Source organism: Pteropus vampyrus, unplaced genomic scaffold (assembly GCF_000151845.1).
Source record: "Pteropus vampyrus isolate Shadow unplaced genomic scaffold, Pvam_2.0 Scaffold193, whole genome shotgun sequence".
Lineage (NCBI taxonomy): Eukaryota > Metazoa > Chordata > Mammalia > Chiroptera > Pteropodidae > Pteropus > Pteropus vampyrus.
The window spans coordinates 1,137,034-1,159,723 of NW_011888974.1; the positions used below are offsets into that span (position 1 = coordinate 1,137,034).

Here is a 22,690-nt window from a genome sequence, read left to right on the forward strand (position 1 = left end):
CAGCCTGAATGTCTCAACTCCTGATCAAATCCTGATGTCTGTTCTATACAGTGGGTTCAGATCTCAGACTTTCTCAGAAGTTGCGAGTACCCAGAGGGCCCATCTTATCAGTCTACTAGACCAGTGGTCCCCAACCTTTTTGGCACCAGGGACTGGTGCTCCTATGAGAATGTAATGCCTGATGATCTGAGGTGGAACTGAGGTGGTAATGCTAGACCTGGGGAGTGGCTGCATGTATAGATGAAACTTTGCTTGCTGGCCTATCCCTCACCTCCTGCTGTGTGGCCCAGTTCCTAACAGGCCACACGGCCCCAGGGGTTGGGAATCCCTGTGCTAGACAGTTCCCCACACCCGCCCCCCCAGTGTTGGCAGGGCCTGCCTTCTGACCACTAGTGATCAGACAGAAGACAGGCCAAGACAAGCAAGTGCTGGGTTAGTCGGCAACTGCCAATGCAGCTCAGAGATAAAAGTCAACCCAGACCACTGGGCTGGACAATGCCTTTAGACCAGAGGGAAACCAGACACTGGGCAGAGGCCTCAGGCCAACAGGTACCACAGATACATTTCACCCTGCCCATCCTTCCCAACTTTGCCTAGTGTTTTAAGAAACCCTAAATTAAAGCAATCTACCTAGGTTCCTTATAGGTTAAAAAAGTACTTTCATACATTTAAGTTTTTTAAATCTAATTCATATCTGTGCAATCAAGTAGTAACCCGCACCAACACAGGAACTTAGAAATGTGTTTAGGATCAGAGCTGGAAAATATCAGAGTTCCACAAAAAGTGGTTTATTGCTTTTAGAACAAAATAAGATGCTCTCAGAACTTCGTTTAATGAAAACACTTAGAACTTTTTAAAACTTTTCTAAAACAATTTTGTCAGCTAATGAAGTAGGCACTTCAATATAGAAAACTTTCCAGAGGCAACTGCCTTGGCTGAATGGCACAGCTCACAATGTGTGGACCCCAAGCTGTCCCACTGGATGCAGCTAACTGCTTAGAAGCGGGGCTTGCGATTGCGTCCAGTGTACTGAGTGTCAGGTCTGACTTCCCTGTGGTGAGAAAATAACAAATAGGAAGAAGAGTCAGAAAAAACAAAGAACTCCTGGGACTCCTTCAAATGCAGGTGAGCTTTGGTGAGCCTTTAGTGGCACAGACAGAACCCCCACCCCAGTAGCCTGTCCCCAGCCCAAGTACTCACTTGCCCTGACGTCTGCAGCGATCTTTCTTCTCCAGTACCCACTCACGGCTTTTCTTCACCACCCCCCGCCTTGCAATCTTGTATGGGACCCTGTGCAGGAGAAACAGAAGTGAGCTGATGGATGGGAGGGCCTGGCTGGCACCCAAGTCAATCCAGGCAGGGAAAAATGGTGAGCTTCCCTCTGATGCCATTCTACAACGTAAGTCCTGCTTCTGCACACCTTCATCCTGATAACGTCCACTGGGGTCAAAGCAGTTTTAATAGGAAGGCAGGAGGTGTGAGCCCCACTCACAGGCATCTTTGCGGTAGGTGACCACTTATTGGGTCTGCATACATCCTGCCTATGGGGCTAACAGAAAGGGGACAAGGCTACTTTTGGGGTAACCTAGGCCAGGGTTGGCTCTTAAGAACTTAGCAGTATCCATGGAAAGCCAAAAGCCCCAGGCCCACTGCTGTCACTTAAGCCCCTAGTCTGGTTGTAGGGTCAGCATACCCATCAAGTAGGGGCTCCCAGCAACTACGAATGTCTGAGGTAGGAAAACAGGACTGCCCAGCTCATGGCAGCCCTGACAATAATCCTCAAGGACTGATCTTGGCTTCCAGCCCTGGCTGAGGAGAAAAGAGACCCCCGCACAGCCCCATGGGAGAGAGGCACTGAGAACGGGAAGCCTGGGCTCCCAAACCACATCCCCACCTGGCAGTTAAGATCAAACTGTTTCCAGCATAACACCACACAGGGCTGCTTTCCATTTGAGTGACCATTTCCTGAGCAGCTGCACGCACAGCCAATAGATGTTCTACAATGGCTATGAACCAGCTTGCCCTTGAACAGCACGTGGCTGGGCTGTAGCAGACCATCTACAATCAGCAAAGTTTGTGGAAAGAGGCCCAGGAGCTGCTAAGGGAGTGATGGGAAAGGAAAAGCAGAGTGTGGAAAACGAGAGTGCCACGAGATAAGCTGGTCTCTCTACAGGCAGATGATGGAGGCAGCATTCCAGAGAACAAGCAATATGTGAAAATGAGACACTGAAAAAAATGAAGGAAAAGGTCAGGGAACAGAAGAGTCCTGTGTGCCTGAGTCACAGGTATGAGAAGGGGAAGCATCCAAGTGAGAGTCTGAGGGTCTGTGAAGGATTGAGTAATTCATCTCCTGCAAATTTCCTCCCTGCTGAGGACCAGTAGAAGCCGGAATGCATGACAAACCCTTTCTGCTACTATTTCTAATCTGTTCTAACAAGTCAGAATCATTAAAAAAAAAAAATCTCACAATCTCACTTGGCTGGGCCAGTTCACAGAGGTGTAAACACTGGTGAAGAGTGTGCCCTCCCCTTCAGTAAACAGTGGGTAATCGGTGACATTTTATACCAAAGGAATGACACAACATGGTCTAGACTTTAGGGTATTGAGGGGCAGTGGTTCATGAAGGAAACTTAAGAGGGTCCACAACTAGGGGGCCAAGGGTGAAGCAGGAAGCAGCTACAAACTAGGATCTAGGTATGCACGACTAATCTCCATGAGTCTATAAAAATGACAAGCTGTACGGTAAACGGAGCAGGATGTGAGCCACAGAAGGAACAATGGAAAAGAGTCATCAAGGGAAATAAAAGGGAGCAAGTGAAGATGGTGTGGCCCAGAAGAGACCACAAGTGCCAGAAAAGAAGTGGTGGTCAGCAATGGCAAATGCCAGAGGTGGACTGAGCCTTTTAAGAGAGTGGTTTAGGAGAGGCTGGGTGTAGGCTGGGTGGCAAGAATTAAAAAATGCACAGGTGAAACGAAATTAATGCAGAAAGAAATGTAGATTAGAGATAAACTAGGTAAAGGTTTAAAAAACTTTTCGATTCAACTATTTAAGTGGCCTGAATGTAATTTGATGGAAGTGATAGTTATCGGAGAAGCTCAATGATCCTCCCCTCCCCAAATCTGAAGACTTGAATAGTAAGAGCCTGCAGAACTGGGGGAGACAAGGTCTGTGCTGAGTCCTATACAAACATGCGCTCAACACACTTCCCAAGTGGATGACATTATCACCACTGTTTAAATAGATGAGAAATGGATGCTCAGGTCACACAACTTACCCAAGTTTACAGTTAGGACATGTCGTCTGTAGACACCGGTGTGAGGACAAGAGGGATCCTAAGATGGATGGAGGGAGTTAAACAACATGTACTTCCGTGAAGTAGGAGATGGGACCACTCACTGGGAGCAACTGATGGGTGTCTCACAACAGGAAACATCTAGAAGAGTCCCTAAGTCTCCATGAGGAATAGGCTAAGGAAGCTAAGAGAGATGACTACTGAGGGTCAAGTGGTCAGACACCATGATACTGTAGTGGATATGAGGAACACTCATGATTTTCACTACTGGTGGGCCTTCCAAACTCATTCATTCTCTGCCCATTTTTCCTCTTAAAAAAGTCTTCAAAGTCCTGAGACCTTCCACTCATATCCATTAGAACTAAGAGAAAACCTCCTCCTTCACTATCTTATAAACAATTATTTATTCAACAAACATTGAATACCTTTCACTAACAAGATACTCTTCTGATGTCAGGAATATAAAACCAGTTCCCACCAAGTTTTCATTCTAGTTGGGGATACAAATAACCAAGTAAACAAATACACGATTCACAGTAGTTAAAGATGTCAAAGAAAATAAAGAATAAACAGGAACATGGCAAGATATTTTTTTTAAAAAATCAAAGAAAAAGGAAAGAATCAGTCTTGCTGCAGCGCAGAAAAGAAAATGGAGAGAAGCAAAGACTAAAAGCAAGGAGACAAGAGAGGCAGCTTTCAGTAATATAGGAAAGAATGGTGGTGACTTAAGACAAGGTGGGAATGAGGAAAGGGTTGGAAGTGGTACATACACTGAAGCGAAGGGTGCAGGACTTGCCGATGGACTGACTGGATATGAGATGTAAGGAAGACAGGAATGATTGAGAATGGTAAAGAATGGAGAAAAGCAGTTTAGGGGTAAAAACCAAGAGCTCAGTTTTGCTCAAGACATCTGTGGGAATTTCAGGTATGGATACTTAGAGGGCAGTTTGGAAATCAGAGGTAGGATTGAGACCAAGGATATAAATCTGGGAGTTAAGAACCAATAGTTGGTATTTAAGGCAGCACGGAGAGAGAAGGGGTCCAGGCTGGACCCCAGAGTGCTCTAGAGGAGGGGGCCAGCAGAGTGGACTGAGAAGGAACAGTGAGGCTAAGAGAAAACCAAGATAGTGGGAAGCCAAGTGAGGAAAGTCTTAAGCGAGTTATTGGCTGTATCAACTGAGCCTACTGAGAAAGCAAGTTAAGGACAGAGTAGGAAAAAAAAGACTGAGAAATGACCATAGATTTGGCACAAAAGGGTGGTGGTGGCCTTGGCAAAAGCAATTTGAAATGAGTAAGCATGAGCCAAGAAAGAGGACTGAGAGAATGGTAGGGGAGGAAGCAAGAAGAAGCAAGTAGGAGTTTTGTGATAGGAAAGAAGATAAACAGGGTGGTAGCTAGGAGTTGTTATGGGGTTAAGTGAGGATCTTTTTGAAAATGGGAGAAATTGTGCAGCACACTTGTATGCTTATGGGAATGGCCCAGGAAAATAGAGATAAAGGAAAAGAAGAGCCAAAGGAGCCAAGAGAGGATGGGCTCCAGACAGGGGTGGAAGAGGCAGCCTCAGGGAAGGACAGGCAGAACAGATACAGTCTCAAGGGGTTCCCTGGTTCCATTACCACCTTGATGTTACCACTACATATGAACCCGAGACTTGGTGAAAACAGAGAGAAATGGAGTAGTCTTGCCACCTCCACTTTCCTCTGCTATGTCTAGTAAACTCAGCAGCAACAACCCCCTGCACCTTAAGCAGGGCTGAACAATTGCTTTACCTCTCATTTGTGAATGTAGATTCCCTGGCCTCTTCCTCTTCATCAATTTCGTTCAGGCCCTGCAGGAACCAAAGTGCTCTTAGATCACTCTGGAGATCTCTTAACCCACCTACCATACATACCCCAGAAGGCCTGAGCCCTTCCAACTGGTACTAGGATCAGCCCCACAAGACGGGAACCCAAAAGACATGGGGCTGCAAATCAGGGTCCCTCACCTTTGGCAGAAAGGTTGATGGTCCAGAAAACAAACAGAGGTAAAACCTGAAACAAGAAAGTGCAAGGTGAGGGCTGGACTCACAAAGCCTTGCAAGGCAAGGCAAGGCAAGTCCTCACGCTCCCTTCCATAAACAGGTGCAGAAAGTCAGGGCCTCCTACATGCATCCTGGGGACCCAATCCAACACTACTCTGTCAACACCACCACCCTCTCTCCAACATCATAGGCAGCACACTGGCCCCCAAGCACTCACTTCTTTGCTTTGGCACTGTTGGGGTAGTCCACCACCACACCACCAGTGAAGCCAGCCTTGATGGCCTGGGTTGTGATCAGCTCCAACTGCGGAGAGAACAGCGGTGAGTCACGCAGGGAGGGTGGGGGAGCAGGGTGCTCCCCCTCAGTCCCCTAAAGAAGCCAGTCTAGTCCCATGATGGACTCTGCCTAGGAGAACTAAAGGTCTTCTTTATCAGACTTCCCAATTCTGAGTCCCCAAAAGCCACACAGAGAAAAGTGCAGGCGAGATGCAGCATACACCTCCCTTGGAAGAATACAGAACAAGCAATTCTCATTTTTTTAGTCCAGGGACCCATCTCCCCACTCAAATATCAGGAAATGAATCGCCACCAATTGGGAAGCAGACTCATTCATTGCATTAGTCAGGAACAGCTCACCCGTCTTTCAGAGTCTACCTCCTACCTCCTCATACCTCACTCCTCCTTCCTATAGCATTACACTCCACAGAACAAACAACTACTGATATCCTCACCCCCAGTAATCAGTAATATTACTAACATCCTAACAACATTACCTGTGATACCATCTTATCTGTCAAGAGAAGAAAAACGCCCTACTGTTTCTGCAGACACCATCATTCCTCTTTAGGACATTAGGTTATAAAACATGCCTTCAGGGGCCACAGGGACCACTCTCAGGTACTAATTCCCTCATTTCCTCACCAACCAGCATAAATTTCCTTGTTCTGTCACTTCCCAACAGCAGGAGTTTACCTGTTCTGGATCCCTCCCCCTTCCCTGCATCTCCAGTAGCCAAGAGGCTCACCTGCTCTGAGTTCTCAGGGTACAGCTGCAGAACAGCACGGGCTCCACGGACCTACAAGAAACAGAAACATCGCTATCTTACAAATATCCCATGGGGTCAGGACCCAGATAATCCTCCCTTCCTTATTCACTAAGTATTTACTGAGTTCCCATTGTATGCAAGAAACTGTTCTTAGGAATGGGTCTACAGCTGTGAACAAAAAAGATAGCCTTCTGAACTTCAGTCGTGGGGAAAGCAGCTAATTTACAGTAGTGATTAAGTGCCAAAAAAATAAGTACATTAGGACAAAGAATGGTGAATGACTGAAGACTGTTTACTTTTGGTTCAAAGACGGCCATTCTCAGAGGAATGCTTAAGCAGAGACCTGAATATAGTGGAGAGCTGATTATTTAAACCTATACAGGAAATACGTCTCAACAGAGAGGCAAACACAAAGGCCCTCAGAACTTTGGGATTAACCCCAATGCATGAACAGGAGAGAAACCACACCACATAATGCACAGGACCAGCCAGCCATCTGCAGGAACAACCTACCCTAAGAAAGCTAGGGGTAAGACCAAGAAACACCTGGATCTTTCAAAAAAAAAAATTGAAGAACTCATTTTTAGAACTTAGAATCTCAAACTATCAACTAATCCTGGTAAAAAATAGAAATCAATACCACCGGTTAATAAAGTTAATAAAGGCTCTCTTGGTGGTAACCACCTTGCTCCCCATCTGAGCATCAGCAGTGGGAGGAAGTGATGAGACATGGGCACTCTAGAAGGTGTGCTCTGTGTGGCCTGGACACAATGTCTCATTCCTTACTGTGGAGCCTATATCTCTAAACCAACTTCTGATGAAAATTTCAGCATAAGGGACCCAGGAATTATAATCTATCTCAGATTCTGACATCGGCATCTTCTACGTATCAGCCTACTGAGCTTTCTGTTTGGGCTGAGGTCCTGGACAGAAGCAACCACAGTAAGGTCCCACTACCATATGCAATTCAATATGAATGGCCTTGCCATGGGATGCTTCTACTTCATCGCTCTACCCACAGGGCAAGGGAGAGACAGGCAGCCAGCCCAGATTGGAAGATCTCATACTCACCAGCACAGAATAAAGAGAAGAAAAAAAGCGGTACAGGCGCTTGGCAGGGATGTCAGATTTCTTGTTAGCATTACAGAGCCACTGCACAGCAGAAATGCTATTAAAAAAAAAAAAAAAAAGTAACCCAGTCAGGAAAGGGACCAGCAACATTGCTCACCCCTGCCCCTTCAGGACTCAAACAGCATATATCCTTGATCTCCAGGTAAAACCCTTCTGCCCATCGCTCCCTTTCTTGGCATATGCTGGTCCATTCCAGGTCACTATTCTACAACACTGGACCAAACAAGGCATACAAAAGGTCAGCATTAACTTCCTTGCAGTCAGTCCAAAGGAACAGCTTCTCAACGTGTTTCTAAATGCATCTCAAGTTCAAAGTTACTCGCCACATCAAGGCACTCTCTGCCACCCACACCTTCATTCCTTTCCTCCAAATCAAGGGAAACATGCTTTACAGTTTTTACACAAAGCCATGTGTTCACTCTCCTCTGAAATCAGTCCCTTCAATTGGTTTAAGTGTCTCCACAATCTTCAAATTTAAAACCTTGAGCAGCTACTATGTCCTCCTTTCTTACATTCACTTCCTCAGTGCTGTGTGCACACATCCACAGAACTCCAAACCCCAGTGGTTTGTTCCACTGCCTCTCCCAGCTTTTACTTCCATCTACCACTCTCCAAAGCCAGAATTTATACTGTCTCAATTGTTTCTATAACAAGATAACTTATCTCTTCTCTCTACTGATAAATAACCTTCCTAAAACACAAATCTGATCTTGTCACTCCCCAGCTTGTCAACTACTGAATAAAGCCCCAACTTCTTAGGATAGTGTAAAAAGTCTTTTAGGACCCAACCCCACACAATCTCAACTTCCATGAAATCTCTCATTTGTTTCTATAAATGAGACTCCTTTCTTCAACCACTTTCATGACTTTTGCTCACACTACTCCTTCACTCAAGGCACCCTCTCCTGACTATCCAAATTCCTCCCAGCTTTTAAGGCCCCTCTTCCTTTTTCAAAGCTTTCTTGTGCTTTCTTGCTTTTCTTCACAACTCCGATGCGTCCCATGACTTCCTAGTGCACACCCCGCACTCAGCCTGTTTAATCTATCCATGTTTAACAGTATCTAATAAACCATGGAGAATCTTAAAAATAGGGACTGTATTTACACAAAATTCATAGCACCTTGTAAAATATGTTACATATAACAAATGTTTAAAAAAAAAAAGGTAGCCATACCATCTTGCTTAAAAAATAAAAATGACCATTTACTACTAAAACATACAGATCATACCATTGGCCTTTGGTTTTCTGCAGCCTAGAACATCTCATCGAATCGTTACTAAAAACCAATTGCTATACTTGAAATGTCTTCTTTCTCCAATCTTGTTCCCAGATGTAAATTAATCCCTTACTCTAGAATAAACCTTCAAATTCAATTTCTACTCTCCCAGATCCCTACTCTGAATCCCTACAGCTCAATCTAAAATCACAGGTCTCCCCCAGATAATGATTAAACTATGGTTTCCTCTTCTCCTATTCCGTACCTCCACTCTAGAGACAAAACACTACACAAAATACTGAACAGAACTTACCACAGGAAACAAAGAATTTCATGTTTCTAACAGTAGCTTCAAAGGTCTAAGATTTGTTACCAAAGTACCATGCGCACACTCAAAACTTGACCCTGTTGCCCAAGAAAGGACTCCAGTTTCTGCCACTCTCCACTACAGAATTCTTCCTAAATGCAACAAAATGGCTGCTGGGGCTCACAAGATGGCTCCTAGTGGCTCAGAAGACCACTCCTCCCCTACCACACATACTCAAAGCAGAGAGAATCTATACCAATGGTTCCTGAACTTGGCAGTGCAAGATAATCACAGGATGTTTTGAAAAACAAACAAACAAAAAATACATGTTTTGGGGCCTTACTCTGACCTTATAAATCTAAAAACCCCATGGGATACTATTAAGTATCCCCTATGACTCTGCTGCACAGCCAGGTATGGGAAACACTGGCCTACAGGGCTAAAAACAGAACATGAAGATTCTTACCTGATACATCCATCAAAGGAGCCTGGTTTAAAAGGGATGCCCTGTCCCATGTCTCCTAGAAGCAGGTCTCCCTCTGTATCTCGGTCCAAGGCTGCATCTACATTGGAGAAGAGTGTTGTGAGGGAAACAAACAATATATAGAGCTGCTCTATACTACATCTCACTGTTAAATAGGATGTACTTACCCAGCATGGCAGGGCTGATGTCAATGCCCACCCAATAGTGCCCCTCATCTGAGAGGTAATCTCCACTCAGCCCTGTACCGCAACTGGAAGATACGATCAAATAGGAACTCGACAGTGTGAGTAACAAAGATGCCCCAACACCTGAACAATCTAAACTGAGCCCTAGGATCTCACCCAATATCCAACAGGTAACAGGGCTGATCCTCAGGCAGATAAAGGAGCTCCAACGCTCGCCCAGCCATCTTGGTCTGGATATCAATCATCCGAGAGCTATGATGGCAGAAACACAAGCGAGTAATAAAAGTTCGGGCAAAACCACACCCAGACCAAAAAAAGCCAAAGAAAGAGAAAAAGGAACAAGATTCTCTTCCCTGGTCAACAAACTCAACTAAAACTATGTAAAACTATTATGTCCACATAATACATCAACATGTTATTTGTTGTGACACAAATTATAACTGTACCAGGTACAAAGCTAATGTGAAAGGAACAAATCACTTAGCTAATGACCAACCATTTGGAATTTTCAAATCAGGCTTTGTTGTTGTATTAAGAACATGTTTCTTGGGAGAATTACTCTCATATTAGCATCAACAAAGCACAACAAAAATCTATAGCAGTGCTGTCCATGAGGAATATAATGCAAGCCACACATGACTTTCTAGTAGCCAATTAAAATGAAATTAAATATGTAAATTAACTGTAATAGTTAACCCAACCCAATGTTATCTAATATACTTTAGTTAACCCAATGCACTCAAATTACCTCAATGTTTCAACACATAATTGACGCAAAAAATGATTAATAAAATATTTTACATTTTCAACCTACATAATTCAAACTAGACATGTTTCAAGAAATGGTTGATAGCTACTGGTTACTATATTGAACAATATGCCTATAATAGATCTGGCTTTCCAAAGTATCTGGAGAATTTTCAACAGGGTAGTGTTTCAGAAAGAAGAGGTCTGGAAGTTTCTGCTCTAGCCTTCACCTATTATGCGACTTTATATAATAAATAACTACTCTCTGTGAAATTCATATACTACACCAACAATTATCACGAGGATTTAATGAGATAATATAGATAGGAACACAAAAGAAGCATTCTATGAATGTTATTTCCCTCCCCACAATAGCACTAATCCCTCAAACGTACCCATTGCCTATTTTATCACATGCTTGATACAAGTTGTCACATTAAACTTTGCAAACAACCTGAAGAAAGTACCTTCGCTCCTCCATTTTAATGCCGAGGTAACTTGAGGCTCAAACGGTTCGGAGATTTAACTAAAGTTGACTTTGCCAGTATAAAAAATGAGATCAACCCAAGTCCCTACCTCCACCCTCCCCTCAAATTCTGCGTGCTTTCCAAGCAATGCCCCATATCAGGGAAACTTGCCGGTTCCCGACCGCCGACGCCGCGCAACATACAAGCTCCCTTACTTGCGCGTGTATTTCCGGGCTTCACTCTTGTCGTAATGCTGAGAGAAAAAGAAAGAGAAGATGGTAGTTGGGGGAGAAATCAAAACGCAGAAACCCTAAAAAAGGAGGGGGGGCGGTGCCCGTGAGCCACGGGCCTCACCAGCTCTGGGGGTCCGCGGAGCTCTGGTCTGCGTCGACGACACGCCATCCTCACGCCTGAGCTTCACAACTAGCGCGGGCCGCTCCCAGAGCCAGGCTTTTATGTCATCGGCCCCGCCCCTTCTTCGTAATACGCATGCTCTACCCCTCTCCCCGCCTCCTTTTTTACTCGATTGGCTACAGGACCGACGTGCCGAGAAAAACGCACGCCTCCCATTGGCCAGTTTATTTTAGCACCGCCCGCCAGATCCATTCAAGATGGCAGCCAAGAGCGATCTAAGGTGGCCGCGGCTGTTATTGTGGAGGTTGTGGCAGGCCGGAGGATCTCCACAAAACTGGGTATCGGGCCTGGGCCTAAAAGCGAGGACTTACTCCCGGGGCGACGGCCCGTACTCGCGCACGGCGCTCTATGAGCTGCTCGGCGTCCCCTCCACAGCCACGCAGGCGCAAATCAAGGCGGCCTACTACCGGCAGAGCTTCCTCTACCACCCAGACCGCAACTCGGGGAGCGCCGAGGCTGCCGAGCGCTTTACGCGCATCTCCCAGGCATACGTAGTGCTGGGCAGTGCCACCCTGCGCCGCAAGTACGACCGCGGCCTCCTCAGCGAAGCAGACCTGCGCGGACCTGGCGTCCGGCCTTCCAGGACGCCCGCAGCGGACCCCAGTGCGCCCCGCGCCCCGCCTTCTGCCTCTTGGACCCACCGCCGTGGTCAAGCCGCGGCGGGCGCCAACCGCACCATGTTCGACTTTGACGCCTTCTACCAGGCGCACTATGGAGAGCAGCTAGAGCGCGAACGGCGCCAGAGGGCCCGGCGTGAGGCCCTTCGCAAGCAGCAAGAGGACCGGGCTAAGAAGGGCTTCCGCTGGGACGAGACCCGAGACACGACTTTCATCATTTTTCTCCTCACAGTCTTCATTATTTTGGGCTTTCGTTTTTAATCGTAGAGAGAAGGGAATGGAAGCAGCCCCTAGTCAATCCCCAGAAAAAGGCCTTTCCTGTCATGAACACTTCGCCTTCCAGAGTCTACCTCCGCTGGGGTCTGAAAGAACCGCTTTCCGCCCCCTCTTCTTTCCTTCCGGCCCAGCTTAGCTGTTGACCTGCACGTCCCTCTCCCTATGTCCAGAAAAGGAGGCTTTTCGATGCCCAAGAAGGAGGTCTCAAAACGAAGAGCCGTGAAAGTCCGAGAGAAGGGTTTTCTGGAGTCCTTTGAGTGCCTGCTTCCAGAGGTTGCCTTACTGATGTCAATTTCTGGAACACTTGCCCTGGCTTTATTGTAAAGCTCTGAGCAAGAATTGGTTGATCCTACCTCATGTTCGTACCTTGGGGCTCCTCTGTAACCTTGAAACGTGCAATGTGACCAATTGTTGGCTGCCAAAGGAAAAATTCTGAACTTATACAAACCTTGTCTTTCTGTGAGTGCCCCAAGCCACAGGTGAGACCTGATGTAAGCTAACCATGTGATATGTAGAAACCTTGCCATTCTGTAGTCAGCAAACCTCACTCTCCCTTCTGTTGGTGGCATGTGTAAGTGGGAAAGCAAGGTCATTGAGCATAAGGAATGAGTGTTCCTTTGCCCCTACTTATCTAATGTATAATCTTGGAGAAGTTACTCCGTGGGAATGACAACAGAAAGCAAATGATTTGCTCTCTTGAGATCTGCCACACTTTATTATCCATAGTTCTAATGGGCTCAGTGACTAAAACATGATGGTAGTAAAGTTTGTCTTTGGGACAGTGTGCCTTGTCACCTGGTCATCCCTTTACCAGCTAGCCTCATTGCTAACTGTGCAGCCCATCCCCTCCCAGAAATAGAGCAACAAACGGAGTTTGAGTCATCTGAGTGTGACCCATTCTATTTAGCTTACAGTGCTTACTGCAGGCTCCACAAGCCAAATCCTTGAAACATGGCTGCTCGAAGCTGGGAAATTTTGAGTTTGGAGTTGGTGAGACTACTGAAGGACTGAAGGCCTGTGGTGGGAACGGTTCCCTGTTCAGACAAAGTTGAAGCTTTTTTTCTTTTTCTAATTTATGCTAAGCAGTTGGTCAGTCATCACTTGGCTAGAGCAGTAGTAGTCAGGCTCTCTTAACCCTGAGTTAGCCCTTATGTACATGGGGTGGGGGGTGGGGGGCTATGAGTTTGTAGGTGCTCTGCTAAAGCTGTGTGATAAGAAAACCTTTGCAAGCGATCTACCACAAGGGTTGCGGGCCTAAATCTAAAATCTAACCAAAGCCAGTGGGGCTTTGGTATATTACTACCAATTCCTGCACTCATATTCTTGCGTGAAATCCTTGTATAAATTGGGATAAACCTACAGCTAGTTCATCTTGGTGTCTTGAAAATCATTCAATTCTCTCTAGCCTTGGAGGTGGGGGGCAAGCTCTTATCATGGCTTTGTAGTGACTATATGATTCTGTAGTAAAAATTTGAGTCCACCCTGGTTCAGACTAGCTATGCTCAGTGAGCCTTGATTTAAGAAGGGGGGATGCAGGTGTACTTTGAAAAAGAACATTTAATGTTAATATGTTTCATATTTGAAAAATGAGGGACAGTCTGTTCTTTTTGAAATACAAACTACAGGAAATGAAGCATAGGAAAACGTACAGAAACTAGTGATTCTCAACCAAAGGATAAACCCACAGCTAGTTCAGGTTGGTCTCTTGGAAACCATTCGATTCTAATATTGGAGGTGAGAGGCAAGCTCTTAGTCATGGTTTTGCAGTGACCACAGGATTCAGCAGCAAATAGGTGAGCCCACCCTGGTTCAGGCCAGCTGTGCTCAGTGGGGGGGAGCAGAGGGAGGGAGTATGTACTTTGAAAAAGAACATTTAATGTTACTATGTTTCATATTTGAAAAAAAATTAGAGAAGGTCTGTTCTTTTTTAAATTACAAACTAAGAAGCATAGTAAAATGTGCAGAAACTAGTGATTCTCAACCAAGCAGTTAGGGCATAACAGTGTCCTTGGAGGCAAAAGTCTCGCAGATTTCTATCGAAAGGGTTTGGGGTTCTTTTGGGTTTTTCTTGTAAAAGCACTGGTGATCTATAATAGCTGGGATCTTTTTGCTCCTTGACATAGACCTTTCAAGTTTGTTTTCTCTACGTGAAGATTATAGCCAAGAACGTTTACTGGGGCCCCAAAACATGGAAATAGAAAGTTCCAGAAGGTTTCCGGTGTATGGGGCGGGGGAGGGGAGGCGGTATCCAGACTATGTGAAACTTCTGGAACATTCCAGAACATTCCATATAACTCTAAGCAGGGTAGTAAGTAAAATTTATTAACCATCTAATTCAGCTTCTTAGGCCTAGAACTAGGCCCACTGTAATAGTGCCATTCTCCCTGCCTCAGGTGTTTATTGTTTTTTTTTTTTTTAGCTAGATCTGAACTCTCAGACACCCCCACTCCCAACCTTCTCTATACTGGAGTCTGGTCTTTTTATGTAAGGCGAGGCATGTAGGAGACTTTCTGTAGGACTGCCCACTCCCCCCCAGCTGCTCCCCATGGTAACATATCTTCCTTCCAACCCTGGGGAGGAGAGGGTGAACCTGGCCATGGACATTAGTCCCTGCCTTCTAGCAGCTGTTCCCCAGTTCTTGATGGTGGAAGAAGGCTCAGACACGCTCAACTTTAGTCCCTTTCAACAGATAGACAGGTGGGGTCCAGCCTACCCCATGCTGTGCTCATTGGGGTAGGGATAGGTGTGCAAGTACAATACAAGGCTGAATGAGCAGCACACACAGGTCCTAAATGAGGAGGCATAGACAAGACAGGAACAAAGTTGTATGTGTCTAGGCAATTGTCTTTGGACTTGACCAGGACTTTATTTCTCCTGAGCCAAACTTCTTTTCCCTCTGTTGCCCTTTATTGCTGAGTGAAATCCTGTACAGATCCCAGCGCTGAGAGAGTAGGATTTCCTGCTTCCTTCTGAACAGGCATTTTGGTCATAGGATGTACCTTGTTCACTGTATTGTTTCCAGCTTGAGACAAATAAGAGTAGCCTACTTTAGGCCAATGGGTTGTCCATCTGGTCATTACTGACTGCACGCGTGTGTGTCTGTGTATACACATACACCTCTGATACTGAGGCACAGACACCAAAGGGTAGAGCCCAGAGAGTGGCCACCATATTCCCTTTTAGGAAAATAATGAGGGTTGAGGGGCTATATCTTAGACCTTTGGGCTTCCTGGAAGGTCATCAGATCTCATGAAGAGAAGCTGAGAGAAGAGACAGCTGGTAAGTAGTGGTACTACTTAAATTCACTCTCTTGTATTCAGGGAACTAGAAAAGTGGGCTCTCTCCTGGCCTTTGCCTCCTCTCAGTTCCTCAGCCCTGTGATGAGATCACGCCAGACTGCCACTTGACGATGATCAGGATCATAGAAGAAGGCCTGCCTTGCTTATTCTCAGGCTTAGCTTATAGCCCTGTCCTCCATAGGGTTTGTGCAAAGCAACTGAGGATCCCTTTGTTATTGTGTTAGAATGATAGACCTGAGTCTGGACCTTGTGAACTTGCATATGCTGAGAATGCTCAGTGCTCTCATCCCCAAGAAGCCAGTGCAGAGAGTTCACCTTCACCATATATCTTGAAGTCATAGTATCACTATGGATCTAGCCATCACACCACTCTCCTAAGGCTGTCCAAACTGGGGGTCCTGTCACTAATCCTGAAGTAGGCTGGCCCTCCCATCCTCCCTTTGCCTCTTCAGTGTTCACACTCTCAGTGCTAGGAAGGGACTGCTACTAGACAAAAGAAGCAAGACCAATATTTGTGGTTCATACGGTATTTGTGGCTGGCACAGTGTATTAAAATAACTTTAGCCATCCATGGCCATGCCACCCTGAACAGGCTTGATCTCGTCTGATCTCAGAAGCTAAGCAAGGTCGGGTCTGGTTAGTACTTGGATGGGAGGCCATCTAGGAATACCAGGTGCTGTAAGCGTAAAAAATAAAATAACTTTAGCCAACATAACTTGGGAGACTTTGCGTAAAAATCTAGATTTGTTTTCTCTCAAAAAAATAAAATGTTACGCCATTGTGTTCATAACTGAGTTACTGCCTAGAAAAAGCTGTAACATTTGCCTTTTAGATAGGCTGTTTCTCCCCATTTTGCTATACTTCCAGCAGTAGAGAAGTATAAAATTCCATGTTTATTGAGAGGAAAATTTTTGAAAAAGGACCATGCATTTCCAGAAAAATGTGAGAAGGTGTATTTCTTTGTGGAAATGGACTGCTTTGTGCCACTGTGATCTTCCTGGCCCCTAAAGGTATTTGAGTTTGCAGATCCCTAGGATACATCATACATAAGAACCTATACTTTGTGCAGGAAGGCAGAATGTAAATCTTATTTACCTGTGGGACAAGAAGAATCTTTGGAGAGGTCTATAGCAATGGCAAGGTCCTAGACAAAGCCAGAGGTCCTCTGATACAGAAACACCAATTCCTGCAATCAATCTGTTGTGTAAATGCTTGTATAAATTGGGATAAATCCACAGCTAGTCTAAATTGGTCTCTTGGAAACCATCTAATTCTCTCTATCCCTGGAGGTTAGGGGCAAGTTCTTAGCGGTAGCTTTGCAGTGGCCACACAATTCAGTAGTAAAGATTTGAGCCCACTCTGGTTCAGGCCAACTTAGGTCAGTAAGCATTGATTGGCAAAAAAAAAAAAAAAAAAACAAAAGGCTTAATACTGATGAATAAAATCTCTGTAATGTTTCTATAGATACAGGGTTTGAAGTCACAAAAACTAGATTCCAGTGTGATATTCAACCAAAAAAAAAAAAAAAAAAAAAATGTTATTATGTTTTATATTTGGAAAACAAGGGGAGAAGTTTAGGAAAATAGAAGTGATTCCTAAACAAGGGCGTTTAAGACTTTCTCAAGGGGCATGAACTCCTTGTTTCTATCAAGAAAGGATGGGAAATTTTGTTATTTGGGCAACTTTTTGTTTTTGGCTTGTAAGAGCACTGGTGGTCTATAATAGGTGGGACCTTTCTTACGGGCTCCTTGATTTAGACCCTTGAGTTCTCTCACAGAGGATTACAGCCAGGAACATTCCCTAGAGCCCCAGAACCTGGGAACAGGAAGTTCCAGAAGGTTTCAAGCAGGAAGAGAGTCCTGCCTGGAATCTTCCAGAACATTCTACATACCTTCAAGCAGAGGGGTTAATGAAGTTTTTAACCATCCAATTCTAATCCTTTCCCATGGCCACTCCACTTTGGTGGTATCTATATCCACCTGCCTTGGTCTTTTTCAAGCTGGAGCAGAACCCTGAGGGGCCTTAGACCCTACCCCCTCTAAAACTGAATCTGAGCTCTCTGAGGGAAGGTGAGGTGTATGGAAGGACTTTTCAAAGACCCCATCCAGTTTCATGATAGCACTTTTCACCCCTCCATGTCCCTCCATTGCTTGGGTTTTTCCTTTCTCTTCTTAACCTACACTAGGGAGGGGAGGTTGGACTTCACCTGCCAGGGGCTCCTCTCCAATTCATGATAATTGAGGAAGGCTCAAATATGCCCAACCTTAGCCCCTTTTCTTCTTTCAGTTATAAACAAAAAAAAACTGCCTGAAAGCATGGATCAGGAATAGGAAGCCAGAGCAAGAAGGGCCCAGCCTGCCCCAGGCTGTGCTTAGAATTTGGGTGGTCTCCCAGAACTGTCTTCTGTCATCTCAGGCAAGCACCCTGTAGTTCCAGTGTCCCTCAGCCTCCAGCAGCTCAAGTGCTCGCTGTGAGCAGAGGAGAACCAAGGCCAATGTGGGATGGAGGTTCTCAAATAGGCACTATCAGTGTGCCACCATGTGGTAAATATCTGGATTTGAAGGGCTCTCAAAAGCTCAAATGGGCCAGTCTCTCTAGCTATTGCCTAAATCTCTAAAGATGCCATCAAGCAGTCACTCAGGCACTGCTCACGCATCGTTAGTGATGGCGACTATCTACCTCCAATAGCAACCCTGGCTTAAAGAGCCTCATACTGAGCCAAAATCTGGCTCCCTGTGGTTTCCATCCATTGATCTTGGCTCTGACCTCTAGCTCTACACAGAGCAGTCCTTTAGAGATTCAAAGGCTAAACATCACACATGTATCTCAAATAGATTCTTCAACTGTTCCACATGGGACTTAATCCCAATCCTCTTTCTTATTACTCCAAAGGTGCTGTTTTGGGGGATCCCCCTTACAATGTAAAATTTCAGTGAAAAGTTGAGCCAACCCAACACTTCCCTCCTTCTAGATGGTTCTGTTCCTATTAACATGGACCAAGATCACATTAACTTTCACAACAGTCTGTCTGTCCCCTCTTATTTGCAAGACCTTCCATGCCTCCCTGCCAAACTTCATCTCATCAGATTTGACCTAAGCTGATTCGGGGCATGTTCCTGCTCTCCCATCTTCTTGTCCCACCACACTCAGCCAAGCTGGCCACGTTGTGCTTACCCTAGCTGAAGATGGATACCTTCAGTGCTACAGAACCCCCTCCATCATTCAGTGGGGGTAGTCATTTGGCAGGCCAGAGAAGGAGCGGGTACCATCCTGACTGGGCTTATAAGTGACCCAGGAAAAGAAGGTGTGTACAGGTGAGGCGACTAGAGAACAGTGAAGAAGCTGAGTGTGCTTCTGGCTAGAAGTGCTGGGAGTTAGGAAAGACTCCCATGGGTTGGTAATCAGAGGCTTCATGGAAGAGGCAGGAGAAGTGCTGGACCTGAAGGGCTTTGGATGGGCAGAGAGGAAAGGAGGGCATCTCAAGAGTAAGAAGCACAGTAGCTGAGATGCAGAGGCTGCAATAGCAGAGTGGCCAGTTTAGGGAGCAGAGAAGAGTCATGCAGCATCGTCATCCTTATTATCACATTTATTGACGGCCCCTGGGAGGCGGGGCTGGGGACAGAACATACAAAGACAAGGACCTGCCCTCAAAAAGGTTCCATTCTAAGGAGACAGGACAGAAAAATACAGAATGATCTTTCCTGGGGATGGCCTACTCTCACTTGTACAGGTCCAGAAGCCCCTGGCCAACCTTGCCCCAGAGTATTGAGCATGAGTGGGGCACATTATAGCCCCAGGGCCATGATGTCCCTGACCCTGCAGCTAGGGCCTGACTACCTGGCTCCTAGGCAGTGGGCCCCAGGACTAGGGGAAAGGTAGGCTCAGGACATGATGGAAAACACTCCTGTCAGCCTTGGCATTGTGCAAGCCCAGTGGAGTGGCAGGGTGTAATAGGCCCCCCAGGCAAGACCCCTTGGGGGAAATGGGCACCTTCCCAGGTTCCCATGAGTCCTTTCACTGGGGCTTGCCCATCACCCAGGAGGCCCCAACAGGGAACAAAAAAAGGCAGAGTTTCCTCAGCGCCAGAGGCATAACACCCTGCCCACCCCACCCCCAGCCCTCTCTGGGCATCTTCCAGGTGACCCTCCTCCCCAGCTCAGCCTCCAGGGCCAGGGCCTACCTGAGGCCAGGGGAAGGGGCCTGCCCCTCCCCCCACCCAGGCAGTTGGGGAGGAGGAGGAGCCACGCATCAAGTTTATCTGGGCCCTCCACTGGGGGGCCATACCCTAGATCCTACCGATGGGGGGGCTCTGGCTGCGAGGGCCGAGGGCTCAGAAGGGGGGCTGGGCCAAGGGGGCACCCGGGGGAGCCCTTCAACGGGGGCACTGGGCGGGAGTCCAAGGGGGGCAGGCTCCGGGGCACTGCTGGGGGCCCCCGAGCAGCCCCAGTGGGCAGGACAGCTGCAGCAGGAAAAGGTTTGGGGGGATCCACAGCAGCAGTGGGGGCTGGCTGGGCAGACCGCTCTCGGCGCCGCAGCAGCTCCTGCAGCTTCTCAGCCTGGGTCCGCCTCAGGTGGGCCAGGGCACGACCTCGCTGGAAGGCGGGCAGGAAAGCCTCCAGGCTCTGCTCCCCCAGCAGCAGCTGCTCCATCTGCTCCTGGGACAGGATGAAGGGACAGTTTGGGAGGAGCACAACCAAAGACCAAGGACTGGTCCTCTCCCTCTCACCCTGAATCCCTTCCAACGGTGACCACAGCTGGGGGACGGACCACCTGAGTTCCAGCCTGGGTCTGCCCCTGACTTGCTGAGTGACTGCAGACAAATGTCCTCTACTCTCAAGCTTCAATTTCCTTACTATCACCAGACCTGCTGGGTCAGAGATGAGGCAGAAAAGAGATGGGGGGTTACTTGAAATAGATTTAGGTGTCTCTCGTCAAGGCCAGGGCTCCTCCTCCTCCACCTCCATTGACTCACTGAGCACAGTGCTCCCAAACCAGCAATAAGTTTGTCCCAGCTCCTCTATAGACCCAGCCTACACTGCTCTGAGACATTCACAGGGGAGACTCGGAAGGAGGTTGGGGTGGAGAGAGGAAGCCCTGCTGTCCATTGAGGACAGCAATTCAGTGGGCTCTCCTGGGGGCCTGGCACTCAGGACAGACTTCCTGGAGGAGGGACCCTCAAGCCTGCAAGCTAAGAATGAAGGAAGGGTAATGATAGGATGGGTCTTTCTCACTGTCCCCAGACCCAGCCACCTCTCCCCTCACCTCAGCCTCCTGCTCAGCCTCTTCCAGCTCAGCCTGCAGCCAGCCCAGTGCACAGTGGGGGCTCCAGCGATGCATGCTCTCCTCTGAGGGCCACAGAGGGACAGAGTGAATAGCCCCTGCCCTCAGGGCCTATCACCCAGGAAAGACAGGCCAGAGCCCCAGGGCCCAATCCTGACTCTCACTGACCCTGTGTGTGATCCTGTGCTTCCCTTCCCCTCTCTGGGGCCTCAGTTTCCTCATCGGTACAATGTCCATGGGATCAGTTCGTGCACCTCCCCCCAAGATCCTGCCCCCAGTCCTAGTACAAAAGAAGAAGCAGGGGCTTTGTCTCCTAGAACACCCCATGTCCTTGGGTATTGGGCTCCCTTTTCTCCCACTGCCTAGGGCCCCCCTCTGGCTTCTCCAACCCAGCTCTGTTCACCAACTGCTCACTTTCCCAACTCAGTTTTCCAGGAGTAGCACCCCTTGAACTTGCCCAGAAAATAGGTCTGCCCAAGTCCCATCCTTCAAAGCCTAGCACTTCCCAAGGCATACCAGCCAGATTGCCAACTGCCCCCCACCCCAGATGGTTCTCCCAGCTTTCCCCTCACCCAGTCGCTGCAGCTTGTCCGCACAGCTCTCAGCCACCTCTTGAAGCTCCTGGTATTTGATGGCCAGGGCAGCCCGGCCCATCTCCAGGCGGGGCCGCAATGCCAGGTTCTCCTTGGCTAGCACGTAGTTGGAGGCCAGGCATGCCTCTCGCTCCAGCTGCAGGCCCTGGAACTGCCACCAGAGAAGAGCCAAGAGGCGCACTCAGGGAGTCTGCGTGGGCAACAGTGCCCACGGGCAAAGCCAAAGGCACCCCAGTCTCAGGATGGTGAGCCAACAGGTGGAGGGACTGACTGCAAGAAGCCCAGACAGGACTTTGCCTTAAGCTCCCTCTCTGGGCCTCAGTTTTCTCTTCCACAAAAGTGAGCTAAAAACAGCTACCTTATAGGGCTGTGGTGAGACTTGAAGTAAGGAAAACTATGAAAGCTTCTACAAATGTTAGTTAATTTTTAATTTTTCAATTAATATGTCTGCTTAGGTCCCTGAGGAGTCCCCCTCCCTCCTCTGTCCCATTTTCCATGCATGGGCAGCTTCCCTCTCATTCCAGGCCTTTGTCTGCTTCCTCCTCAGGTGTTTGTGCCAAAAATGCTCCCATCCCTGCTCTGACTCTCAGTGGTCTTCGCCCTGTCCCTGCATAGTACCCCCTCAAGGCACCCTTTCTTCCCCTCACACCCCTCCTTTTGCCCTGCAGTGGAATCCCCACACCCCCAAGCAATACACACCCCTTTTTCCTCCCTAATCCCTTAGCACCTACTCCCAGCTTTTCTTCTCTTGCAGAAAGCAGACCCCGCTTTCTTTCCTAGCTCTAGAGAATGCTTTTTCCTTCTTTCTAGGAGAGCCTGGCCTCGTCTCCCAGCCCCTGGAAAACACACTACCCTCCATCGGTCCCCTATAGGATGCACATGCCCCTCTTGCCTGCCTCCCCTCAACACACTTTCCTTTTCTGCCCCCCCGCCCCCCCAGCCAACCAGCCTGGGCCTGTCTCCTGTGATATATACAACTTTCTCCTATGGTGGCCTACAGAATACACACCTCAGCTTTCAGTATCCCTCCCCAAAGAAAGACACAAAGCCCTCTCTTGCACCCCCAGAATGCGGACACTCCCCCAACGGTACCTCCAGGTGTCAAATAGGCCCCTAGTTCTCCCTATAGAAGGCGCCTCCCCTCTCTGGTCCTACAGAACGTGGGTGTGTGAGCCAGGGGCCCCCTACAACACAGCCACCCCTGTCCCTGGAACACACCTCCCCAGAGCATCTGCTGTAGGACACGCCTCGCGGCATCCCGGGGGTGCACGGGCGCCTCCCTGGGTCTCCGGCGCCCCACCCGCCCCAGGCCGGC

General features: G+C 47.7%; 3 protein-coding genes, 1 non-coding gene and 1 pseudogene across 6 annotated transcripts in view; 2 read left to right on the forward strand and 3 right to left on the reverse strand.

The window, feature by feature from the left end:
- Nucleotides 1-764: 764 nt before the first annotated feature.
- On the reverse strand, nt 765-11,375 carry BUD23 (BUD23, rRNA methyltransferase and ribosome maturation factor). 3 transcript variants are annotated; one of them, XR_002783155.1, is made up of 13 exons: nt 11,251-11,375; nt 11,112-11,149; nt 9,839-9,934; nt 9,665-9,747; nt 9,480-9,576; nt 7,429-7,525; nt 6,337-6,387; nt 5,531-5,616; nt 5,278-5,323; nt 5,063-5,121; nt 3,276-3,333; nt 1,201-1,290; nt 767-1,051 (listed from the first exon to the last, which is right to left on the reverse strand). XR_002783155.1 is itself a non-coding variant. In XM_011371523.2 (12 exons), exons 1-12 carry the CDS (start codon nt 11,296-11,298, stop codon nt 997-999), a joined length of 846 nt encoding a protein of 281 aa, XP_011369825.1. In that variant the 5' UTR covers nt 11,299-11,375; the 3' UTR covers nt 767-996. The 3 variants fall into 3 exon arrangements, 2 of the variants coding, with proteins under 2 accessions (XP_011369826.1, XP_011369825.1); XM_011371523.2 differs by lacking the exon at nt 3,276-3,333; XM_011371524.2 differs by lacking the exons at nt 3,276-3,333; nt 11,251-11,375 and having other exon boundaries at nt 765-1,051; nt 11,068-11,149.
- LOC111746546 lies at nt 1,722-1,854 on the reverse strand. Its single transcript, XR_002783171.1, has one exon.
- A 97-nt stretch (nt 11,376-11,472) lies between the features above and the next one.
- On the forward strand, nt 11,473-15,260 carry DNAJC30 (DnaJ heat shock protein family (Hsp40) member C30). Its single transcript, XM_011371526.2, has one exon. It carries the CDS (start codon nt 11,508-11,510, stop codon nt 12,186-12,188), a length of 681 nt encoding a protein of 226 aa, XP_011369828.1. The 5' UTR covers nt 11,473-11,507; the 3' UTR covers nt 12,189-15,260.
- An 808-nt stretch (nt 15,261-16,068) lies between these two features.
- Nucleotides 16,069-16,187, forward strand: LOC111746575 (annotated as a pseudogene).
- A 2,883-nt stretch (nt 16,188-19,070) lies between these two features.
- The window catches only part of VPS37D (VPS37D, ESCRT-I subunit), an 8,030-nt gene continuing 4,410 nt past the window's right edge, over nt 19,071-22,690 (reverse strand). Inside the window, exons 2-4 of the mRNA XM_011371528.2 lie at nt 21,355-21,526; nt 20,765-20,847; nt 19,071-20,157 (exon numbers count right to left, since the gene is read on the reverse strand). Of these exons, the coding sequence (XP_011369830.2) occupies nt 19,795-20,157; nt 20,765-20,847; nt 21,355-21,436 (528 nt within the window). The 5' untranslated portion in view covers nt 21,437-21,526 and the 3' untranslated portion in view covers nt 19,071-19,794. The remainder of the gene's footprint in view (nt 20,158-20,764; nt 20,848-21,354; nt 21,527-22,690) is intronic.

What these genes read in the sequence shown, in the direction of transcription:
- BUD23 (XM_011371523.2), bottom strand. Translation starts at nt 11,298, where the DNA reads ATGGCGTGTCGTCGACGCAGACCAGAGCTCCGCGGACCCCCAGAGCTG. An exon ending in TCCTTTGATGGATGTATCAG is followed by an intron (nt 7,526 to 9,479) that starts GTAAGAATCTTC and finishes TTTTTTTAATAG; the next exon opens with CATTTCTGCTGTGCAGTGGC. An exon ending in CGCTGCAGACGTCAGGGCAA is followed by an intron (nt 1,052 to 1,200) that starts GTGAGTACTTGG and finishes TTCTCACCACAG; the next exon opens with GGAAGTCAGACCTGACACTC.
- DNAJC30 (XM_011371526.2), top strand. Translation starts at nt 11,508, where the DNA reads ATGGCAGCCAAGAGCGATCTAAGGTGGCCGCGGCTGTTATTGTGGAGG.